Source organism: Hermetia illucens, chromosome 6, assembly GCF_905115235.1.
Source record: "Hermetia illucens chromosome 6, iHerIll2.2.curated.20191125, whole genome shotgun sequence".
NCBI classification, from domain to species: domain Eukaryota; kingdom Metazoa; phylum Arthropoda; class Insecta; order Diptera; family Stratiomyidae; genus Hermetia; species Hermetia illucens.
The window spans coordinates 27,917,108-27,937,094 of NC_051854.1; the positions used below are offsets into that span (position 1 = coordinate 27,917,108).

The 19,987-nt window shown below is 44.4% G+C and overlaps 2 protein-coding genes and 1 long non-coding RNA gene across 6 annotated transcripts in view; 1 reads left to right on the top strand and 2 right to left on the bottom strand.

The window, feature by feature from the left end:
* Window positions 1–2,640: 2,640 nt before the first annotated feature.
* LOC119660239 (complex III assembly factor LYRM7) lies at window positions 2,641–3,393 on the bottom strand. The gene is made up of 4 exons (XM_038068693.1): window positions 3,242–3,393; window positions 3,018–3,161; window positions 2,873–2,954; window positions 2,641–2,812 (listed from the first exon to the last, which is right to left on the bottom strand). The coding sequence occupies exons 1-4, from the start codon at window positions 3,260–3,262 to the stop codon at window positions 2,703–2,705; spliced, it is 357 nt and encodes a 118-aa protein (XP_037924621.1). The 5' UTR covers window positions 3,263–3,393; the 3' UTR covers window positions 2,641–2,702.
* LOC119660238 (nuclear factor NF-kappa-B p110 subunit-like) overlaps window positions 3,375–19,987 on the top strand; it is a 47,972-nt gene continuing 31,359 nt past the window's right edge. For 2 of the 4 annotated variants that reach the window (XM_038068688.1, XM_038068692.1), the window contains exons 1-4: window positions 3,375–3,467; window positions 16,434–16,627; window positions 16,701–16,888; window positions 16,946–17,249. In XM_038068688.1, coding sequence (XP_037924616.1) covers window positions 16,852–16,888; window positions 16,946–17,249 — 341 coding nt within the window. In that variant the 5' untranslated portion in view covers window positions 3,375–3,467; window positions 16,434–16,627; window positions 16,701–16,851. Of the gene's footprint in view, window positions 3,468–16,123; window positions 16,223–16,433; window positions 16,634–16,700; window positions 16,889–16,945; window positions 17,250–19,987 lie in introns of those variants that run through there. The other 2 variants (XM_038068690.1, XM_038068689.1) reach the window with 2 other exon arrangements.
* Window positions 7,319–16,506, bottom strand: LOC119660240. The gene is made up of 4 exons (XR_005250414.1): window positions 16,417–16,506; window positions 16,179–16,314; window positions 15,816–15,923; window positions 7,319–7,408 (listed from the first exon to the last, which is right to left on the bottom strand). It is a non-coding gene; the product is annotated as an uncharacterized LOC119660240 (long non-coding RNA).

The following is a 19,987-nucleotide window of genomic DNA, read 5'->3' on the forward strand; positions in this document are numbered from 1 at the left end:
GAGAACACACCGGTTTTCGCATAAGCATTTGCGAACGATCTAGACGGCGTAATAACTACTACTACATGTAATCCATAGTTGATGCATCCGCAATGGACTTACGGTGAAGGCTAGGAAGACTGAGCTAATTATGTTCACTAGCAACATCCGGTGGAGCAGCCATATGCTACCTACCTTAGCAGGGGCCAAAATCCAACTGGTACAAGCAGTCAAATATTTAGAAGTACATCTGGACTCCAAGGTAACGTAGAAGCACTATATCTAGGCACAATACCAGAAATCCCTCATAGGTAAGATAAGACCTGTAGACTTTCACCAAAACGGATTTATCTGATCTATACATCCATAATAAAAACCATTTTAATGTATGCGTGCATCGTCTGTTGGCCGAGACTGAAATTTGCTAACAGCAAGAAGCTGCTGACAGATTCAGAGGCTTGGTTGCCTAAGTATTACTGGAGCAATGAGCACTACGCCGACCGTGGCATTCTAAATTTACCCCCAATTCATTTGGATCTAAAACGGGAAGCAGTTAACGACGCATATAGGCTTCATACTATTGGCGGGTGGGAAAGCGGCCAATCATACGGTCATGCGTCTATCTGGAAATTTCTTGGCAAACATCAGGTGACTCTGATGCTCGCCGATCATATGGTATCCAGATTCGTCTTTCAAAAGATATTCTCCGTCGTAATCACCAAAAGAGAAGAATGGTCGATAAATTGCCATGAATTTTTGGGATTACAGACTTAATAATCTTCACTGACGGGTCAGCCATGGAAAACAAATCGGGCGCAGGGATATTCTCGCAAAATCCGATTATGGAACTGGCTTCATCTCTCAGAAAAATGACGACCATATTCCAGACGGAAATATATGCCATTTTATTGGCACGAGAAGAATGTTTGCGGCAAGAACGGAGGGGTCGCACCATTCAAATCTGCTCCGACAGTCGGGCAGCATTATCAGCACTAAACAGCAACGAAACATCGAACCAGTTAGTGTGGAGTTGTCATCAGGTGCTGTTAAAACTTGTCCGCCTGAACGAAACATTCCTGATATGGATGCCAGGGCATTCAAACATCGCTGGTAATGAGGAAGCTGACCGACTGGCCCGTCAAGGTTCTGAATCTACAATGGAGCCTGAACCAGCTTTTGGCATTCAGCCATCCACTGTCAAGTTCACACTGAAGGGGGAAATGACAAGGATTTTCGCAATCGAATGGAGAAATTTGAACTTCTGCCAGCAGGCGGAAGTCTTTACGAAGGAAACTGGGGCCGTTTTGTGTTATCCCTTAAGAAGAGGAACATGAAAACCTTAGTAAGACTTTTAACGGGACATTGCCCCTTAAACTAACACATGAAAATATCGGAGTGGTGATTTCGGCTATATGCAGCCAATGCAAGGAGAAGAAACGGACCTGCACTTCCTATGCCTGGCCTCCTCAGACGAAGATACCTTGGTAAGGTTTTCTTCAACGAAGAGTCTGCGCATTCTCTTTCTCTGGAGAATGTTCTCAGATTTGTGAAAGCCTGCGAACGCGTCCGCGAAAGGCCGATGAATAAGCGATCCCTGGGGAGAGTACAATGGGTCTAGAAAAGGTCTGGGTGCTGGGAGCATTGACTCCCCCGACTAAACTAAACTAAGTGTAATTATGCTATGCTAACGCAAAGATTGCTGTGTGCTGATGTGGCAGTCGACCGTGTGTCTGGGCATTACCGGTGCCCCTAGCACGATATCCGGCGCAGCTCTAACTTCGCAGTCCCTGGATATATTTACCCCAAGCACTGCAAGGAAAGCAGCACATAGAATAATTTGCTTAGATCTTTGAGGAAAGACCGCAGGTTCTGATTCTCTGGTTCCCATACATATTTGGTAGAAGATATGTTACCCTGAAACGTAGAGACCTGGGTGGCGGGATACACGGAAATCTTCTATGCCGATGACTCAAAAGCAGAACAGGTTTCTGGAGCCGAAGTCTACTTGAAGTGTATGCGATTGAAGGGCTGGCGCATCGCAATCTGCAGCGATAGCCAAGCTGCACTGATGGCGTTGAGTGGTCCTTTGATCACCTCGAAAACCGGTCAGGAATACAGAAACCGTTTGAACTCCATCTCTACATTCAATACGGTGGAAATACTCTGAGTACCTGGTGGTGTAGAGGGAAATGAAATCTCGGCCGCCTTAGCAAAAAAGGATTCAATCTCTCCCATGCCCAGATCGGAATCAGAAATTGGGGCGTCGGTAGCATTGGCTAAAGCTGTCTTCATAATTTGGGCACAAGCTTCCATAATGACGGGTGACAGAGCCTGAATGCTGCTAGAAACACTCAAACTTTTCGGGGAAGTCGAGTACAATGGGCCACCACGGTCTGAGTGCTCAGAGGCTATAACTTCTCCCCCACCACAATCACACACATGTAGTTATAATCTTCCGCTTTATACGACTTTTAAGGAGAGGAGGAGAGGGAGAAGATAATATTCCAGAGAACCCAGAAATGAATCGTAAACAAGGTTTGAAAAATTATGGTAATCCCCAAAATATAATGTCAAAAATGCAAAGTCAATTCAGACTGAAGAAAGCAGATCCAGAGTAATTTCCACTGGGTAAACGTTTGATATAAAAATTACAACGCTTTGTTGAGTTTAAATAAATAACAAATTTCTACGAGTTTATTTACAATTAATCAAAAAAGCTTGATCTACTTCTCTTTCTCAGAACAGCATTTCGCGCCTTTTCGCACCTCAAGTTTGGCATTCTCATCGAACATCACGTTATCAAGCAGAGGCGTATGTTCTGTAACTCGTACTTCTGCAAAAAACTTAACCATTTTAATCTCAATTCAGGAACGATGACGGTATCAAATCTTACGAAAAACGCCCGGCTCCGTTTCCACCGCCTGCACCACATTTGTCTTCAGTTCTACTTCCACATCCCGCGCAAGTTTCAGCAGCTGAGATGTGTTAAAAATTGATTGTTTAAATCTCAACATACTTGTAGAGCAGAAATAAGGTACCTTTTTGATTTCTCCTTCGTCTGAGATGTTTTTATTTTTCTGAAAGTGCTCATTGACCTGGGACCGGGTTAGAAGTATCGCGCGACTGTCTCCTTGGAACGTGTGCTGAACTGTGCGATGCAGATTTTTGAATTGCCTGAGAACCTTGGAATGCAGAAAATTCAAATCTGGGTTAATACCTAAGCTTGGTAGTAATATTAGTTACTTTGATAGCCAACGCTTACCTCTTTCCGTAAGTGCGACATATTCAATCCACTTTGTTTTGGTTCTTCTTCTTCTTGGGAATTCTAATCTATTGGGTTGGAACTAATTGGGGATGGGAAACAGCTGACAGTAGCCGGGATTTGCGCGCCACAACTGAAAGCGATCTCGGAAGATGGCCGGTGTTGGAAGCGTTTGGTGATTGCTCAGGAAGTGCATTCTAAATTTAAGGAAAGTAGCCCCTGCCAAGTAAGTTCCATTCAATGTTTGATAGATGGTCCAGAAAAGGATTCAATAATTCTTTGTCGAATATTCAATGAAAAGAAATGGTGGTTGGGGCCTCAATAGCGAGCGAGGAATATGCAAGTAATCAAACGTATAAAGTCACATACAGGGCCTTAGAGAAAAAATCTGGATCCGGGACGAAAAATGTGTAGAGGGAGGAAATTACGTAGGCCCACCTATCATCCCTTTTTTTAAGTAAATTTCTTTTGCGGGGCCCCGGAAACCGAGAGCCATCTGTATAAAGCACTACATACGGGAGGTGCAGAGAGAGTCACCATTTATTTAACCCTCCGCTGGTCGCCTGGGTCCAACCAAAACTTACCGATTTTGAATCGAATTTTTAACCAACTTGAAACTCGCTTTTTGTAAAATTTTCCCCGCTTTTAATTTCATAAAAAAAATACCCAGTTATAACCGGAATGCTTCCAGAAATGATTCGAAACTAATTCTTAACATTCCGAATCAATTCAGCTTTGCATGACTATACGGGTAAGTAGCACACGCACGTCATAGGCGGAAACCGATTGATTATCGCCCGCATGCCAAGGAATCAATCCCGGAATCGATTATCATCATCATCAACGGCGCAACAACCGGCATCCGGTCTAGGCCTGTCTTAATAAGTAACTCCGGACATCCCGGTTTTACGCCGAGGTCAACCAATTCGATATCTCTAAAAGCTGTCTGGCCTCCTGACCCACGCCATCGCTTCATCTCAGGCAGAGTCTGCTCGTAATCTTTTTCTACCGTAGATATCACCCTTATAGACTTTCCGGGCTGAATCATTCTTATCCATACGGTTTAAGGGACCCGCCCACCGTAACTTATTGGGTCTGATTTTACCCATAAACTGATGGTCGTTGTATCGTTCATAGATTTCGTGGTTATGTAGGCTACGGAATCGTCTATCCTCATGTAGGGAGCCAAAAAATTTTTTCTCGAACGCGGCCAAGAATTCGCAATTTTCTTGCTAAGAACCCAAGTCTCCGAGGAATACATGAGGACTGGCAAGATCATTGTCTTGTTCAGTAAGAGCTTTGGGCTTACGGTGAGACGTTTCGAGCGGAACAGTTTTTGTAAACTGAAATACGCTTTGTTGGCTGTCAACAACCGTACGCGGATTTCATCGCCATAGTTGTTATCGGTTGTAATTTTCGAATGGAGAAATTATCAAGGGTCTCAAAGTTGTAGTCTCCTATCTTTATTCTTTCCACTGGTCAGTGCGGTTTGACGTTCTTGGTTGTTTGGTTTTTGGTGCCACCATATACTTTGTCTTGCCTTCATTGATCTCGCGCCGCCTGCTCGATCTGGATGAAGGCAGTTTGTACGTCTCGTGTCGTTCTTCCCATGATGTCGATATCGTCAGCATAGGCTAATAGTTGGGTGGACTTGAAGAGGATCGTACCTCTTGCATTTACCTCAGCATCAGGGATCACTTTCTTCAGGGCCAGGTTAAAGAGGACGCATGATAGGGCATCCCCTTGTCGTAGACCGTTGTTGATGTCGAATGGTCTTGAGAGTGATCCTCCTGCTTTTATCTGGCCTCGCACATTGGTCAGGGTCAGCCTAGTCAGTCTTATTAATTTCGTCGGGATACCGAATTCTCTCATGGCCGTGTACAGTTTTACCCTGGCTATGCTATCATAGGCGGGTTTAAAGTTGATGAAGAGATGGTGCAACTGATGTCCATATTCCAGTTTCCATCGCTTGCTCAATAATTGCTGCATTGTGTGATGTCTCCCTTTTTATGTTTGAGACAGATAATGCCTCTTTGTCGTCAGGCATTGATTCGCTGTCCCATATTTTGAACATCAGTTGATGAACCATTTGGGGTAATTGGTCGCCTCCATATTTAACCAATTCGACTGTAATACCATCGGCTCCAGGCAACTTATGATTTTCAAGCCGATAAATTGCACGGACTGTTTTTCCTATACTTGATGGTGGTTCTGGTTGTTCAGTAGCTCATCAAAGTACTTAACCCATTGCTCCAATATGTCCATTCTCTCGGAAATCAGATTTCCCTCTTTGTTTCGGCAGGATGAGCATCGAAGTGTATAAGGCTTCATCCTGCTAACTTGATTGTAAAACTCCCGCGCCTGGAGTGGTTGCTCCCTGTACTTTTCTAGTTCACAGATTTGTTGGTTCTCCCAGGGTTCCTTTTTCCGTCTGTGAAGTCGCTTCTCCGCTCGACGCAGTTCGTGATAAGTCTCTGCGCATGCCCGCGTTCTTTGAGAATGCAACATTACCAGGAATGCAGCATTCTTCCGTTCCATAGCTAGCTTACATTCATGGTCAAAGCAGCCGGTCTGACTTTTTTTGCGGCTGAGACCAAGTATCTTTGTGGCCGTATCAATGACAACGTTCTTCAGGTGGTTGTGAAGATCATTTGTTGATGCTTCATCTCCAGGATCTCTGTTGATTGCGATTATTGCGGCATCCATTTCCCTCTTATAGGTGTTGCAGAAGGCTGTGTTGTGGATGGCTTCAGTGTTGACTCTCACCTGATTGTCAGAGGGGATTCTGGGTGGTGTTTTTATTCGAGCTCGGAGCACCATGACAACAAGATAGTGATCTGAGCCTATATGGGCTCCCCTATATGTTCTGATATTCATCAAGGCTGAAAGTGGTCCCGTCTGCTTTCCGCGCAAACCAGGTACTTCCAACAACCATTTCGTGCGATACTGCTAACTGAATAATCCCCAGTCCGTTATCATTGGTTTCCCTATGTAAGCTATGGGAACGGACGTATCACCTGAATACGGGCTCCGTCCCTACTTGATTGTTGAAATCTCCAAGTATGATTTTGATATCATACTTCAAGGCTTCAAGGGTCCGCTCAACTGCCCTGTAGAAGGTATACTTCTCCGACTCTGCAGTATCCTTTGTAGGAGCTTGAACGTTTATGAGGCTTAGATTTCTAAACTTGCAACGCAGAGTGTATAGCCTTTCGCTTATATTTTTAAAACCGATAACAGCAGGTTTCATTTTTTTTCTGACTAAGAAACCTATTCCGAGCACATGATTTACTGGATGGCCGCTATAATATATGGTGTAGCGGCTCTTCTCCAGGAAATCCGTCCCTGCCCATCGCATCTCTTGCAACGCTATTACATCAGCCTTTTATTGGGACAGGGTATCGGCTAGCTGCTCAGCAGCATTCGGTCTGTACAGGGAGCGCACGTTTATCCGTTGTCGTTGCTGGGTTCGTCGTTTTGAAATCCATCCTATCCGAGGCTCCCTCTGTGGCTTCGTAACATCGGTTTTCCGTGTAGGGTTGTCAGCCCTACCCAACCCCCAACCTGGAGGACCAGTTGGTACATTTTTTCCCGTTTTTAGGTGCGGAAGACTCGCCTTCATCCTTCTCCGTCTGCAGTTTTTCATAAAGAAAAAACTCCCAGCGATCACCACGTGGAGGTGGAGATATGTTTTGGTAGTAGAGCTGTTGGTGTTGGTTCAGCACGCGTTTCCCAGGTTTTAAGCTCCATCGTGGGTACCAATCCATGTTTCGCCCTCGGACCTATACTACCTTTTGACAGCTGAAATCGATTATAGCGATAATAAATTGATTACCCTTTGCATGCCTATGAATCAATTCTGGAATTGATGGAACTCCCTTTAGTTAGCTGGTCAAAATGGATGCTGTCACTTTTGAAAACGGCCTTTTTTTTAAAAAATACATAATATAGACCTGTTCTTTAAAAAAATAATTATTTACACTTGCAGACCAAACATTTTTTACAAAAAATAATTTTGATATTAAATTAAATTAATTAAATTTGATATTAAATTTAAATTCATTAGAAAACAAGTCGGGACACCGGAAGCGGGGCGCTTCGGGTAAAAGATTTTGCGTTCATATTATGTGAAAAACTCCCAGTGTGTAGTTTTCTATTCGCGCATAGCTGAAAATGCAAAATATTCCTTCATTAATTGGTATACTCGAGATATACATATCAAAGACGTCAATATTGTGCTAACCTTAAATAAGCAAACTTTGCCCATCCAAATTGATCTAACGCATCTTCATGCGCTTCCCCGTGCAGAAAGGCATACAAATATATACTGAAAGTAAATACCACTGATACTGTCATGCCTATCCTATTGGACACTACTTGTAAACTTAATTAGCACATACATATACATACAAATGTCTGTTTCCAATAATTGATACAAATAATTAAAAAAAGTTAAAAAAGGAAAACAAAAATATCCCCATGGACCCCGCCTTTCATATAACTTTACTTTATATGAAGACAACGTCATACCCCCCTCAGAGTGCAATAAATTTTCGTAAAATGCAAAAGTTTCAACGCAAATAACTTTGTTAATAATAGTTCCATTTCATTCAAACTGACCAAAGTTATGCCTTATATCTCTTATACCAATGCCAAATTTTGTGCTTGTAAGATGAAATTAAGGAGGATTTTCGGTTGAATTTTTAAATTATAGTAAGTTAGTTGGTTTAGTCTACTGCAGCACCGAGCACTCAGGCTATTATTAAGCCCAATGGCTTCCTGGCTACGGCGTTCGCAGGCTTTAGCGAATCTGAGGACGTTCTCCTGAGGGAAAGTGTATGCGGATTTTTCATTGAAGGAAACCTTATCAAGGTATCTTCATCTGAGATCTGAAGACGCCGAGCAGCTGCATAGAAAGTCTCCTCCTCCTCCTCCTCCATGTGGCAGTTTAAGGAGCAGTGTCCCGTTAAAAGCCCTACTAGGGTTTTCATGCCCCACTTCTTAAGGGACAACAAAGATGCCGCTCTGGCGAGCCCACAAGGATTTTCACCTGCCGGAAAGAATTCAAATTTCTCCAATCGACTGCGTGAATCCTTGCAATTTCGCCCTTCAGAGTAGATTTGACTGTGGATGGCCGGATTCCAAAAGCTGGTTCTGGCCAAACCATTGTGGGTCCAGACCTTCGGCAAACCAGTGTGTCAGATTACCAGCGATGTTTGAGTGTCCCGGCATCCACATCAGGAACGTTACGTTGAGTCAGCCAAGTTTCAGCAGTCGTTGCTGTTTAGAATAGATTCGACCACTCCATTTTTGTCGCAAACATTCTCTGCTGTCAATGAAATGGCATACCTCTCCGCCTGGAATATGGTCGTCATTTTTCCGAGGGTTCGAACCAGTTCTATAATCGGATTCCCCGAGAACACCCCTGCGCCCGATCCGCCTTGCATGACTGATCCGTCGGTGAATATTATTAAGTATGTAATCTGAAAAGACTCGTGCCCATTTAGCGACCATTCTTCTCTTTAATCATGTAATCACGACGGAGTATGTCTTTTCGAAGACGAATCTGAAATCATATTATCCGCGGGCATCAGAGCCACCTGATGTTTGCCAAGAAATTTCCAGGTGGACGCATGTCCGTATGATTGGCTGCCTTTTCACGTGCAAATAATTTCAAGCCTGTATGCGTTGTTAGCTGCTTTCCGTTTTACCTCCAAATGGATGTCGGCTTTGCTCCAGTAATACTTAAGTGACCAAGCCTCTGAATCTACGTTAGCAGCTTCCTACTGTTAGCAAAGTTCAGTCCCGGCCATCAGACGATGGATGCATACATCAACATGGGTTTTATTATGAATGTATACAGCCAATGTATTCGTTTTGGTGAAAGTCCCCAGGTCTTACCTATCGCAGTCCTACAGCACCAGAGCAATCTGCAGGATTTCTGATATTGTTCCTGGATATGGTGCTTCCATGTTAACTTGGAGTCTAGATGTACTTCTAAATATTTCACTGCTTGTGAACATAATTAGTTCAGTCTTCTTAGCGTTCACCGTGAGTCCATTGCGTCCGTAACTGCTTATGCGAAGACCTTTGTGTCCTCCAGGAGTCATAGCAAGGTGTACATCACCAGGAGCCATAACAACGGAGAACCCCTTCCTGTAGGCAACAACCTGTCTCAATAGACATCTGTCCAACCAGTATGTGGATCTTTCTTTAGTCTAGCATGTGAAATATCCAACTGATTAACAGCGGTTCAATTCTATGCTGTCTTGCCGAATCACAAATTGCCGCAAATGAGGCATAATTGAAGGCATCTTCAATGTCCATGAATGCGCCTAAGGCATATTTTTCGGATATCACCTTTTCAATTTTTGCCGTGAGTTCATGGAGTGTTGTCTCCGTGGATTTGTCTTTCTGGTAGGCGTGTTGCCTATGGTGAAGTGGCCACTTAGGAATGTATGTATACTTTATGAACCGATCTACTAGCCTTCCTAGTTCTTTTAGTAGAAAGGGCGTTAGACTGATCGGTCGGAAGCCGTTAGCTGCTTTCCGTAGGTGGGTTTCCTTGGTTTGGGAATAAATATCACCTTCACATCATGCCACTTAATTGCAATGTAGGCATTCCTTCTATTACTAGCGCAGGAATGATGCCCTCCGGACCTGTAGGCTTGTATCTATGGAATGAGTTAAATGCCCATTTTGCTCGCTTCGGTCATACCACTTTACATAATCATCGTCATCATCAACGGCGCAACAACCGGTATCCGGTTAAGGCCTGTCTTAATATAGAACTCCAGACATCCCGGTTTTTCGCCGAGGTCCACCAATTCGAAATCCCTAAAAGCTGTCTGGCGTCCTGACCTACGCCATCGCTCCATCTCTGGCAGGGTCTGCCTCGTCTTCTTTTTCTACCACTTTGCATGCCAGATTCTAGTCTCTCGGTTCGGGGCTGTATTCACCTATCGGCCCCGAGATTAGATTTTGAATGCTGCATGGGAAGTGCATTTCGAGAAACGACAAACGGTTTCTTCATCACTTTTTGTGTATGTCCCGTTTTGTAAACGTAAATAATCCAGCTTCTGGCTACGTTTTTTTTAACAAGAATCCGATTTAGCTTTGAGGTTGCCTCAAAAGAGTTAGTCTCTTCGCAAAAGCGTCTCCATGATGATCGCTTAGCCGATCTTATACTTTTCTTTATAGCCTCCTGTGCCTCGTTAAAGCGATTCCAGCCAGCGGCTAAATCACACTTCGGAGCACGATTGAAGAGCATCCTTGTCGTTGTCATCTGTTTTGTCAAATCCTAGTTCCATCATGGTGTTTTACCCTTCTTTGGCATCTTTCTGGGTTGTTTTCTCAATTCCAGCAATGGATTTGATGCACTTCCCACGGAGTTTTTTATACGTCGCCCCATCTGTTTTCGGCGGATTCTGAAATGGAGTGGGCGGAGTTGGATCCATGCACATTACGAAATCAATGCATCTGTGATCTGAGAGTGTGATATCGGTTGATACTCTCCACTCTCCGACCAGAGCCGCAATATTAGGGGATGCCACCGTGATGTCGATGAACTTTCGCTTGACCACGTTGAAGAAAGTGGGTTTATTACCAAAATAAGGATCTGCAGATCAGTTCCTACTAGATGCTCCAATAGTCTCGATTCTCTTGTATTGATGTTGATACTTCCCCAACATATATGGTAGGTGTCGACATCACATCCTGCTAATTACGCCCATGGCTTTTGGCATAATGGATGTTCCACTGGGAACTTCTAGTGCGTCATAGGGGAAATATGCAGAGCATCGTAGTACCTCTTTGACTCCCTGCGGACTTTTTATGGTTAGATTAGGCGATATGTTTCGTCATCACATAGGCATTAACCAAATTAGCCTGGAAGAATTTGGGACTACCATGCAGGAGCAGGGTCGATCTTTTTCGTTGGCATAGAACAGGTCACCATGTTGGGAGTTTAGGCCCCTGATTACCCACCAACAACTCATGGTTCTTGTATGAGATATATAAATGTCTTTCAGCTATTGATCCGCTGCAAATTTATTTGGGAAATAAGGCACCTCATCTACGCTTCAGCTGCAGATGCCGAGGGCTGCCATGGCCTCAGTTTTATGGGGGAAAGTAAGCCGATCTCGGCAGAACCCCTTTTTACCGAGACAAGGCTAGTTGAAACTGGGGGTCTCCTGGTACGCAGAGTTCACCGTTTACGGATACATCTTAACCCCAAACTTTTCGGCTGGGTAGGTTCTGAGAATGAGACCTGTTTAACTTTTTGGGGCACACATTGTGCCTTCACTCCCCTATGTTGCTTTCCATATAAAAAAAAGATCAATTTCGAAAAGTACTAATCGAATCGTTTCATTTGATACTCCGCATGACCATATTCCTTGAAAAGAAATTTTACACCCCTCTTTCGCATGTATGGGAAGCCCCCTTCAAACTCAATACAAAATTGCGCCACCAGCGTTTTATCGTTGAGAAATTTATGGTAGACGCTTTTCTTTTCACGGACATTCATTTGGACATCTTCATTCCAAAGCCCAGTATCTCGGTTCATAAACCGCTTGCTTGGCTTAGTGACCCCGAGGGTTGCATAGGCCGCTTTGTGGATCGTGTCTTTTATTTGTTTCCACGGTTCTTCAATATTCGTAATGATTAGTAATCGCGTAAATGAGATCATTTCTTATGCGTTCCTCACGCTGTTTTATCGGTGGCTTGGTTCGAAAGACAGAAATCAACGGCCGAAGTTGAAGTGCGATGGTCTCAGAGAGAACGGTTTTGCAGCAGAATTGGGTAAAATCGTAATCATGACTACGTGATTATGATTATGATTTTCATGATTAAGTGATTGTAATCATAATCAAGCTCTCGTGATTATGAATGTAATCACGTAATCATGCAATCATAGGTCGTGATTATGATTACAATCGTGTAAACACGCGCATTTCAGATTATAATCGCAATCACAATCATGATTATGATTTTGCCCAACTTTGCTTTGCAGTGAGGGTGATAAAATATCGACGTGTTATGAGGATATAGCCAATTTGCGTTTCACTCTTAATACTATAAAATATGGGAAAAGAGAAAATCGTTTGATGAAGTATGCATTCACAAGTACAAGGTAATGGGTGTCCGCAAAATCGACTATACACCCACCACCCTCATTGCGCGCTTCAAACCCTTTTCCCCCATAGCTGCTGTCTGATTTTTTACTTACATGAGCATTAAGGTCGCCCGGGATAACTATATAGTCATCAGCAGGCACGTTACAGGTCTTTGTATCTAGAAGTTCCCAGAAGGCATGGGATCGACTTGTTTGTAGCTGACATAATAGTGAGGTTCTTCAGTCTGTCATCAAATCGTTTGGGATGTCCGGCCCTAGGATCCCTATTCTACCCCCGACGTGACCTCCATCCTCCTCTGACCCTCTAGCGTGTCATAGAGCAAGGAGCGGTTCCTCAGATAGTCCCTCAATATCCGTAAGAGGTAGTTCGGCACGTGGAAAGTATTGTCTAGTATGCGTAGAATGTCTTCCCATCATACAAGATTAAAGGCGTTTCTAACGTCAAGCGTTTCGAAGAGCACCACCCGTCGAGTTCGACGGCTATGTGTGTCGAACGGCATCCACGATTTGCATGAGAAAAATGGACAGTCCTCGGCGCTCTTCACGCTGACGTCATTCTGTATGAGAAATAGTACCCGTACAATGCGGTCCATCTGCTCGGCCTTAAGTGAACAGGGTTTCCGCAGAGTCCCGATTTTTCGGGTTACCAGTTTGTCTCCACGGGTCCCAATTCACTTCGTCGGCCAGATCCTGTCAGCAGCGGACTTTGCTCTTTGTGATAAACGGTGGAGCCTGTACCACTCTTTCCGGGGCTCTGCAATTCCACCGTCCACCAATCCTTAGAAGATTTGCCACGTCCCGATGCCCTCCGGAGTTCGTCGTTATCAGGTCCATAACTGAGTTTACGACAGTGTCAGCTGTAACGCCACCACCTCCAGGAGCAGCCTCCAGCGCGGCCCCATCTGTTCCAAGAGTTTCGACAAACCTCCCGGTGTTCACTTTCACAACGTTCCATGCACAGAAAGAGCTTCGCGGTGGGGCGCACCGAAAGTTTGTGTCCACCACTTCGAAGGCAAAGTATAGATGGCCGCTTGCCGAGAAGTCTTCCAGAACTTGCTATCCGTCCACCAGTAACTCTAACGGGAAAGTTATGTCTGGAATGCTTCCCCTCGTAGCCTTTGTGCCGGAACGTTGGGGTGGATCCGGTGTTTAGAACTACCAGCCCTGTTCTCCTTTGCTATTTCGAGAATTTCCCTCTGGAGTCTGAGTGAGACATGCCCCATTCAAGTTCCCTGGCATTGTAGTCATCCCCGACCAGGATCTGTCCATCCGGGCCTAAGCATCAAGCCTGCGTCGCAAGTCCAACATCGTCTCATTCGGTGTAAGATAGACACTGAAAAACGTTATCCTTGAATACCGAATCCAGGCAAAGCCGTCCCCCTAGCTTTAAGTAAGAATTCTAGGGAAGGTGCCGTCCCGAAATTGGGTCCCTATCTCGATACTATTCACTGATGAATACCAAATCAGATTTGGTCTCCGCGGCGAACTGCGCTAGCAACTCGTGAGCGGTTGCACTCCGGTGCTTATTGGTTTATAGGATACGGATTATATTGATACCACTCTGAGCCCGCAGTGTACGCAACGTTCTCATCAGACTCGCCACGGTCCCTACATAGCACGTAGCTTTCCTTTTGAAACTACTTAAAGTAGGGAAGTTAAAAGGACCAAGCTGTTCTGCATTATAATTTCGGCAAAGCCTAGGAATCGGGGAATGAAAGTAGACTTTGAGCTTTGCGAAGGGCACGTTGAAAATGTCTGCGCTACGTGTGTTATAAGACGCAGGATGGCAGGTGATCTCGTCAGCGGTGGAGCAGTCCATCAGACCCGAGGAAAGTTTAAAGAATGTGCATAGATCCAGATAGGATCTACGCTGTTGTAGGAAGCGAAGGTTCAGAAAGCGGAGGCGGGAAGGGTAGTCCACACGAGGGAGTCGAAAATGACTCCGAGGTCTTGAGTGAAATTTAAGCAGGATAAGGAATGTTCGTTAAGAGAGTAGGAGAAAGAAGTGGGTGAGGATTTTAGGGAGTAGCACATAGAGTGATACTTTCTGACGTTTAGCGCTAAACCATTAGTCGAGCACCAACGAACCAGAGTGTCCAGGTTAGATTGAAGGGAAACACAGTCCATAGGCGACGATATAGCGGAAAACAGCTTAAGGTCGTCTGGATAAAGCAAACAGGGACAAGTAAGGAGGGGAGGAAGGTCGTTAATAAAAAATAAAAATAACAAAGGACCCAGAATAGATCCCTGTGGGACGCCAGAAGAGGAGGAGAAGGAACGGGAAGTACAGCCGTCAAAAGAGACGCGGCAGGATCGGTAAGAAGCACGCCATAAAACAAGTAGTATGGGAACGTTTAGGGACGAGATTTTGGATAGAAGTATCTTGTGATTTACAGTGTCGAAGGCTTTAGCGAAGTCAGTGTAAATGGTATGCCTTCTTGCCGTGAATTTAGACATTTGGCGACAAAGTTGGTAAAGTCAACCAGGTTGGAGGCAGAGGACCTGCGTTTAACGAAGCCGTGTTGTTTTTTCACTATGTGTTGTCAAAGTGGGCGGACAATCAGTCGGTGACATATCTTTCCAGGTTTTTGGAACAGGAGGAGAGGAGCGAAATGGGACGGTAATTCTCGACAAGCGAACGATCGCCACTTTTGTGAATGGGGATGATGAGAGCCTCTTTCCACAAGCCGGGTAAATGATTCTTTTCGAGGCTTTTGTTGAAAATAAGAGATAGTGGAAGGGAGATGGACTTACCAGTTTTGAGCAAAAAGAGGTTTAGAAGACCATCGTAGCCAGGTCCGACATTGGCATCAAGTTTGTCAATGAGGTATTCGACAAGGATAGGGGTAAGAAGGGGAATGGTAGGCGATGCGGGGCAGGCTACATCCACTATCGGGAGGGATTCGGAGGAAGGAGGGGGAACATAGACTGACGAAGTAGCGAAGTAGCGGCAGAGTAAATCACATGGTAGTTGGTGGGAGTTAGCTGAGAAGCCAGAGAATTTAATGGACGCAGGGGATAACTGGGCAGGGCAGCGGGAGTTGCGAATGTGGGACCAGAAAAGTTTTAGGTTTCCGCCTTTAGTGAGTCGTCCACGCTGGACAAATATTCGTTTTGTTTTGTTTGTTGTCCTCGGGCCTAGTTTGACTAGGACTCCACCGCCCTTCGTTTTACGAATAGAAGACACTTCCGCTCGGCTATCTTCGGGTTTGATCTTGTAATGGATTTCACTGAAGACTTCCGCAAAAGTCTTGCCTTCCGTCGGCTTAATAAACAGAGCTTCCCACCTTTTCTTTTGGTGCTCCGTCCTTTATGTCCGACGGCTTCGGGGATTCCTGGCGAGTATCGGTCATTAGCAGTTCGCTCTTCACGAAGAAACTTTCTCGAGGCTACTACCTAGGACGCAGATATACCAGCTAGAGAGTCAGAACTACTTACTCGGGCACGTCGGGAACGCCACTCCCTGTATCGTAAGCGACCTGTTAAGGATCGTGGACGGCCCCTGAGGGCATTTTAATACCTTATGTCTATACACCGTCCTTCAAGCTGAAATCAGAAAAAAATTTACATATTGAACTATTGGCGGTAACTCTACTATTATTTTGACGGCGACTGTATATATGCTTTACTAGCTTAACACTAATATCTAATCTATAAGCAAAGCTATGGACTTGTGAAGTAGATGTAAAATATGCCTATCTCATCCATTGATTGGCGAGATCGTGCAGGTTATCAATCACAGCTGATCTGTGATTTCGCTCATGTTTCAAGCCAGAACAATTTCAAATCGTGCGTACTCACTTTGATTCCATTGCGTTGCTGCATAAGGGAGAATGTTACAATAGGTGAGTGCCGTTTGAAGTTCACAACGCTCGCGAGCCTCGCAAAACGTACCGTTTGAGGTTTGCGTCTAACTTTTGATCGCCTTCGCTTTTGACTTAAGCATTTCGACGAAATGTTAAAGCAGTTGAGGAAAAAAGAGAATGTTCTATTAAAATACATTGCACACAATTACATAAAGTATTTCTTAAATAATTACCTCCTCCGTTTTGACAGGTAAACGCTCAACAGTCGGAGGGAGAGATATTCACCGCGCTGGTCATCATGTACTCTGCGTGCGCAGCTAATGTGTGGTGAATGAGAGTGCGCTAGTAATTGTGGTGGTAGGCAATTTTCAAGTCTCATGATGAGGTAGATTGGGATAGCCCAGAGAGACTCCTTTTGATCCAGATCACGCCACAAATAACAAGGTCAGTGTATGTTCTTAGTCTAATCCGAATATTGGACGCAAGTAATTGAACCACGTTACACTTGATTGTGTAGAAGTATATTTTACGGCAAAGAAGCTTTTGAGGTATTAGTGCGGGGGATTCCCCTGACGTTACGTGACATCGACATTTGGTGGTGGGCTTGTTTGACTTCTTACAGATAGATCCAGCGATTATTCCAGGAGAGCTTCACGCACTCCATCAATATGGACAGTTACCAAGATAGTGCATTCGATCTGAATGGTAATCAAATATTTATAAGCATTTAGAAATGATGGCACATTTTTCTCTGAATTCTAGCATCCAAAGTCATCGAAAATGGGGTGGAATTGGCCATCATAAAAGAGCCTGTCGACAAACTTAAATTCCGATATAAATATGAAAAGCATGGCTCTCTCATAGAATGCCAAACGGAGGGGTCAGCGAAAACCTATCCAACAGTTGAGCTACGTGGGTATAATGGACAAGGTTTCATCCGATACAGTTTATTTCAAGTATCTTCCGATTCGCCACATTGTCATTATCTAGTCAGAGAAAAAGAGAACAACCTCGATTATGGTCCGCACATATCACAGGTCTCACAGGAAAAAGGATATAGAGCAACGTAAGTATTGTTTTATATATATATATATATTGTTTTGTGTAGTGAAATTCGATGTGAATACATTTTCTAAAGAAATTTTGAAAATTTCCTACCCATGATTGCCAACGATGTTATAGTTCATTTCCCACAAACCATGGAATTTAACTAGCAATAAATTCTTAGATTTTGAAGAGCACAGTACGGAAAGGTAATAACGTTTGAATGTATTTCAAGAAACAACGCAAAAATACTACATATCAGTGTTGGGTATATTTGTATTCGTAAATGCGAATATATTCGTACACTGACTTTCTATTAATATGAATACGAATTGTAAGATTCGTTTCACTAAGGAGGCCCGGGTTAGATTCGCTTGAATATCTTCGAACCTGGTGACTAGAAACGCACAGAATTCTGATAGACACTATTTTAGTTTATTCATTATTCACATGGCTGCTTTTATACATAATGTACTTCGCACTAAATTAGGTTTTTTTCTTCGTTTTTATGGGTAGAGGTAGAAATCTTAAAAAGACGTTGCCGCGCCAGGTTACAGCAGTGTGTGGGATTCTCTCCGCTCATATCCTCGCAGGACCACCGTGAAGTATTACTTCGTGAGAAGGGCTCTGGTTTACACCAGTAAAATAAATCACGCGTCTGTTGCGCTTTCCGAGCTCCATCCAGTGTTATCCAGGGGGGGGGGGGGTTATCCAGGCTCCAAATCGCCGAACTTCTGGTTGTTCAGTAGCTCATCAAAGTACTCAACCAATCGCTCCAATATGCCCATTCTGTCGGAAATCAGATTTCCCTCTTTGTCTCGGCATAATGAGCATTGAGGTGTATAAGGCTTCATCCTGCTGACTTGTTGGTAAAACGGTTGGTTGGTGCGTTTGGTCCCTGTACTTTTCGAGTTCACAGACCTGTTGGTTCTCTTAGGCTTTTTCCGCCTGTGAAGTCGATTCTCCGCTCGCCGGAGTTCGTGATAAGTCTCTGCGCGTGCCCGCGTTTTTTGAGAATGCAACATTACTCGGTATGCAGCATTCTTCCCTTCCGTAGCTAGCTTACATTCATCGTCAAACCAGTCGTTCCAACTCTTTTTGCGGCTGGGGCTAAGTATGTTTGTGGCCGTATTTATGATAACGTTCTTCAGGTGATTGTGAAGATCGTTTGTTGATACTTCATCTCCAGGATCTCTGTTGACTGCGACTATTACGGCATCTATTTCCCTCTTATAGGTGTTGCTGAAGGCTGTGTTGTGGATGGCTTCAGTGTTAACTCTCACCTGATTGTCAGAGGGGATTCAGTGTGGTGTTTTTACCATGAGCACCATGCAAACGAGAGAGTGATCCCAGTCTATTGGCCCCCCTATATCTTCTAACATTCACCAAGGCTGAGAGGTGGCGCGTTCGATCAGCACGTGGTCAATTTGGTTGAAAGTGATCCCGTCTGGAGAGGCCCACGTTTATTTGTGGACTGCTTTCCGCGCAAACCAGGTACTTCCAACAACCATTTCATGTGACACTGCTAATTGAATAATCCGCAGTCCGTTATCATTTTTATTTTGATGTAAGCTATGGGAGCCAACGTATCGCCTGAATACGAGCTCCGTCCCTACTTGGCTCCCCAAGTATGATTTTGATATCATATCTGGGACAGACTTCGAGGGTTGGTTCCTTCTCCGACTCTGCAGTCTCATCTGTAAGGGTGTGAACGTTAATGGGGCTTATGTTGCTAAATTTGCTTTCCAAGCGCAGATTGTGTAGCCGTTGGTTTATGTTTCCAAAGCCGATAACAGCAGGCTTCATTTTTTGTCTGACTAAGAAACCTACTCCGAGCACATGGTTTACTGGATGGCCGCCATAATATATGGTGTGGCAGCTTTTCTCCACGAAAGCACTCCCTGTCCAACGCATCTCCTGCAATGTTGTTACATCAGCCCTATATTGGGACAGGGTATCGCAAATCGTTATTACTTCTTCGTTGCCGGGTTTGTCATTATAAAACCCATCCAGTCCGAGGCTCCTTTTGTGGCTTCGTAATGTTAATTTTCCGTGTAGGATTGTCAGCCCTACCCAACCCCCAACCCCAGAAGGCCGAGCACTCCGTCATATATTATGTTCCACAGCAGGGGCCCCAGTAGGGAGCCGTGGGGAACACCTGCTATCACAACATATTACTTCGGTCCGTCGTTTTAATGGCATCAACCGTGGACCGCACTTTACGAAACCCATACTGCCGCTCCGATAGGCCACCAGGTAGCTCGACGAACGAAGCTGTAAAAACACTACCGTTCTCGTCCTTCATGTTTGGTTTGATTTCTGGGTGTCCTTCCCATAGCCAATTTTTATCCACGAGTGGGTGTTTACTTCCCACCTACCCTGGTTGCCTATAGACATGCCCATGCTCGCACATCCCGTGATGCGTGCATGTGCATGCCCATTATACATCCATCGAGCGATCCCTTATCCACGCGGAGGGTTGCGCCTGATGGGAGATTTGGCAATACCACACAAGCATTAAATTAGGTAACTTACATTGAATATGATACAGTTATTCAAAGAAAATAAAAGTTTCGCATGTTGGACACATCATTTGTAAATACTGTCAACAATTAATTGCGAGAAAAAATTCCGCGCATAAGGTCTGGTATTAGTGCCGGGTATCTGATGTGCATCGGTGTGCGCCCACGTGGTTGCGTACATGTGGCATTATGCAGCTGTTTATGGCCACATGAGATGAGTACGTACTATAGTGAAATT

Excerpts from the sequence above, each read along its gene's own strand:
- LOC119660239 (XM_038068693.1), bottom strand. The coding sequence starts at position 3,262 with ATGTCGCACTTACGGAAAGAG. Across the intron at positions 3,162-3,241 it reads TGTCGCACTTACGGAAAGAG|GTTCTCAGGCAATTCAAAAA; the intron begins GTAAGCGTTGGC and ends CTGCATTCCAAG. Across the intron at positions 2,813-2,872 it reads AACGGAGCCGGGCGTTTTTC|AAGTACGAGTTACAGAACAT; the intron begins GTAAGATTTGAT and ends AGTTTTTTGCAG.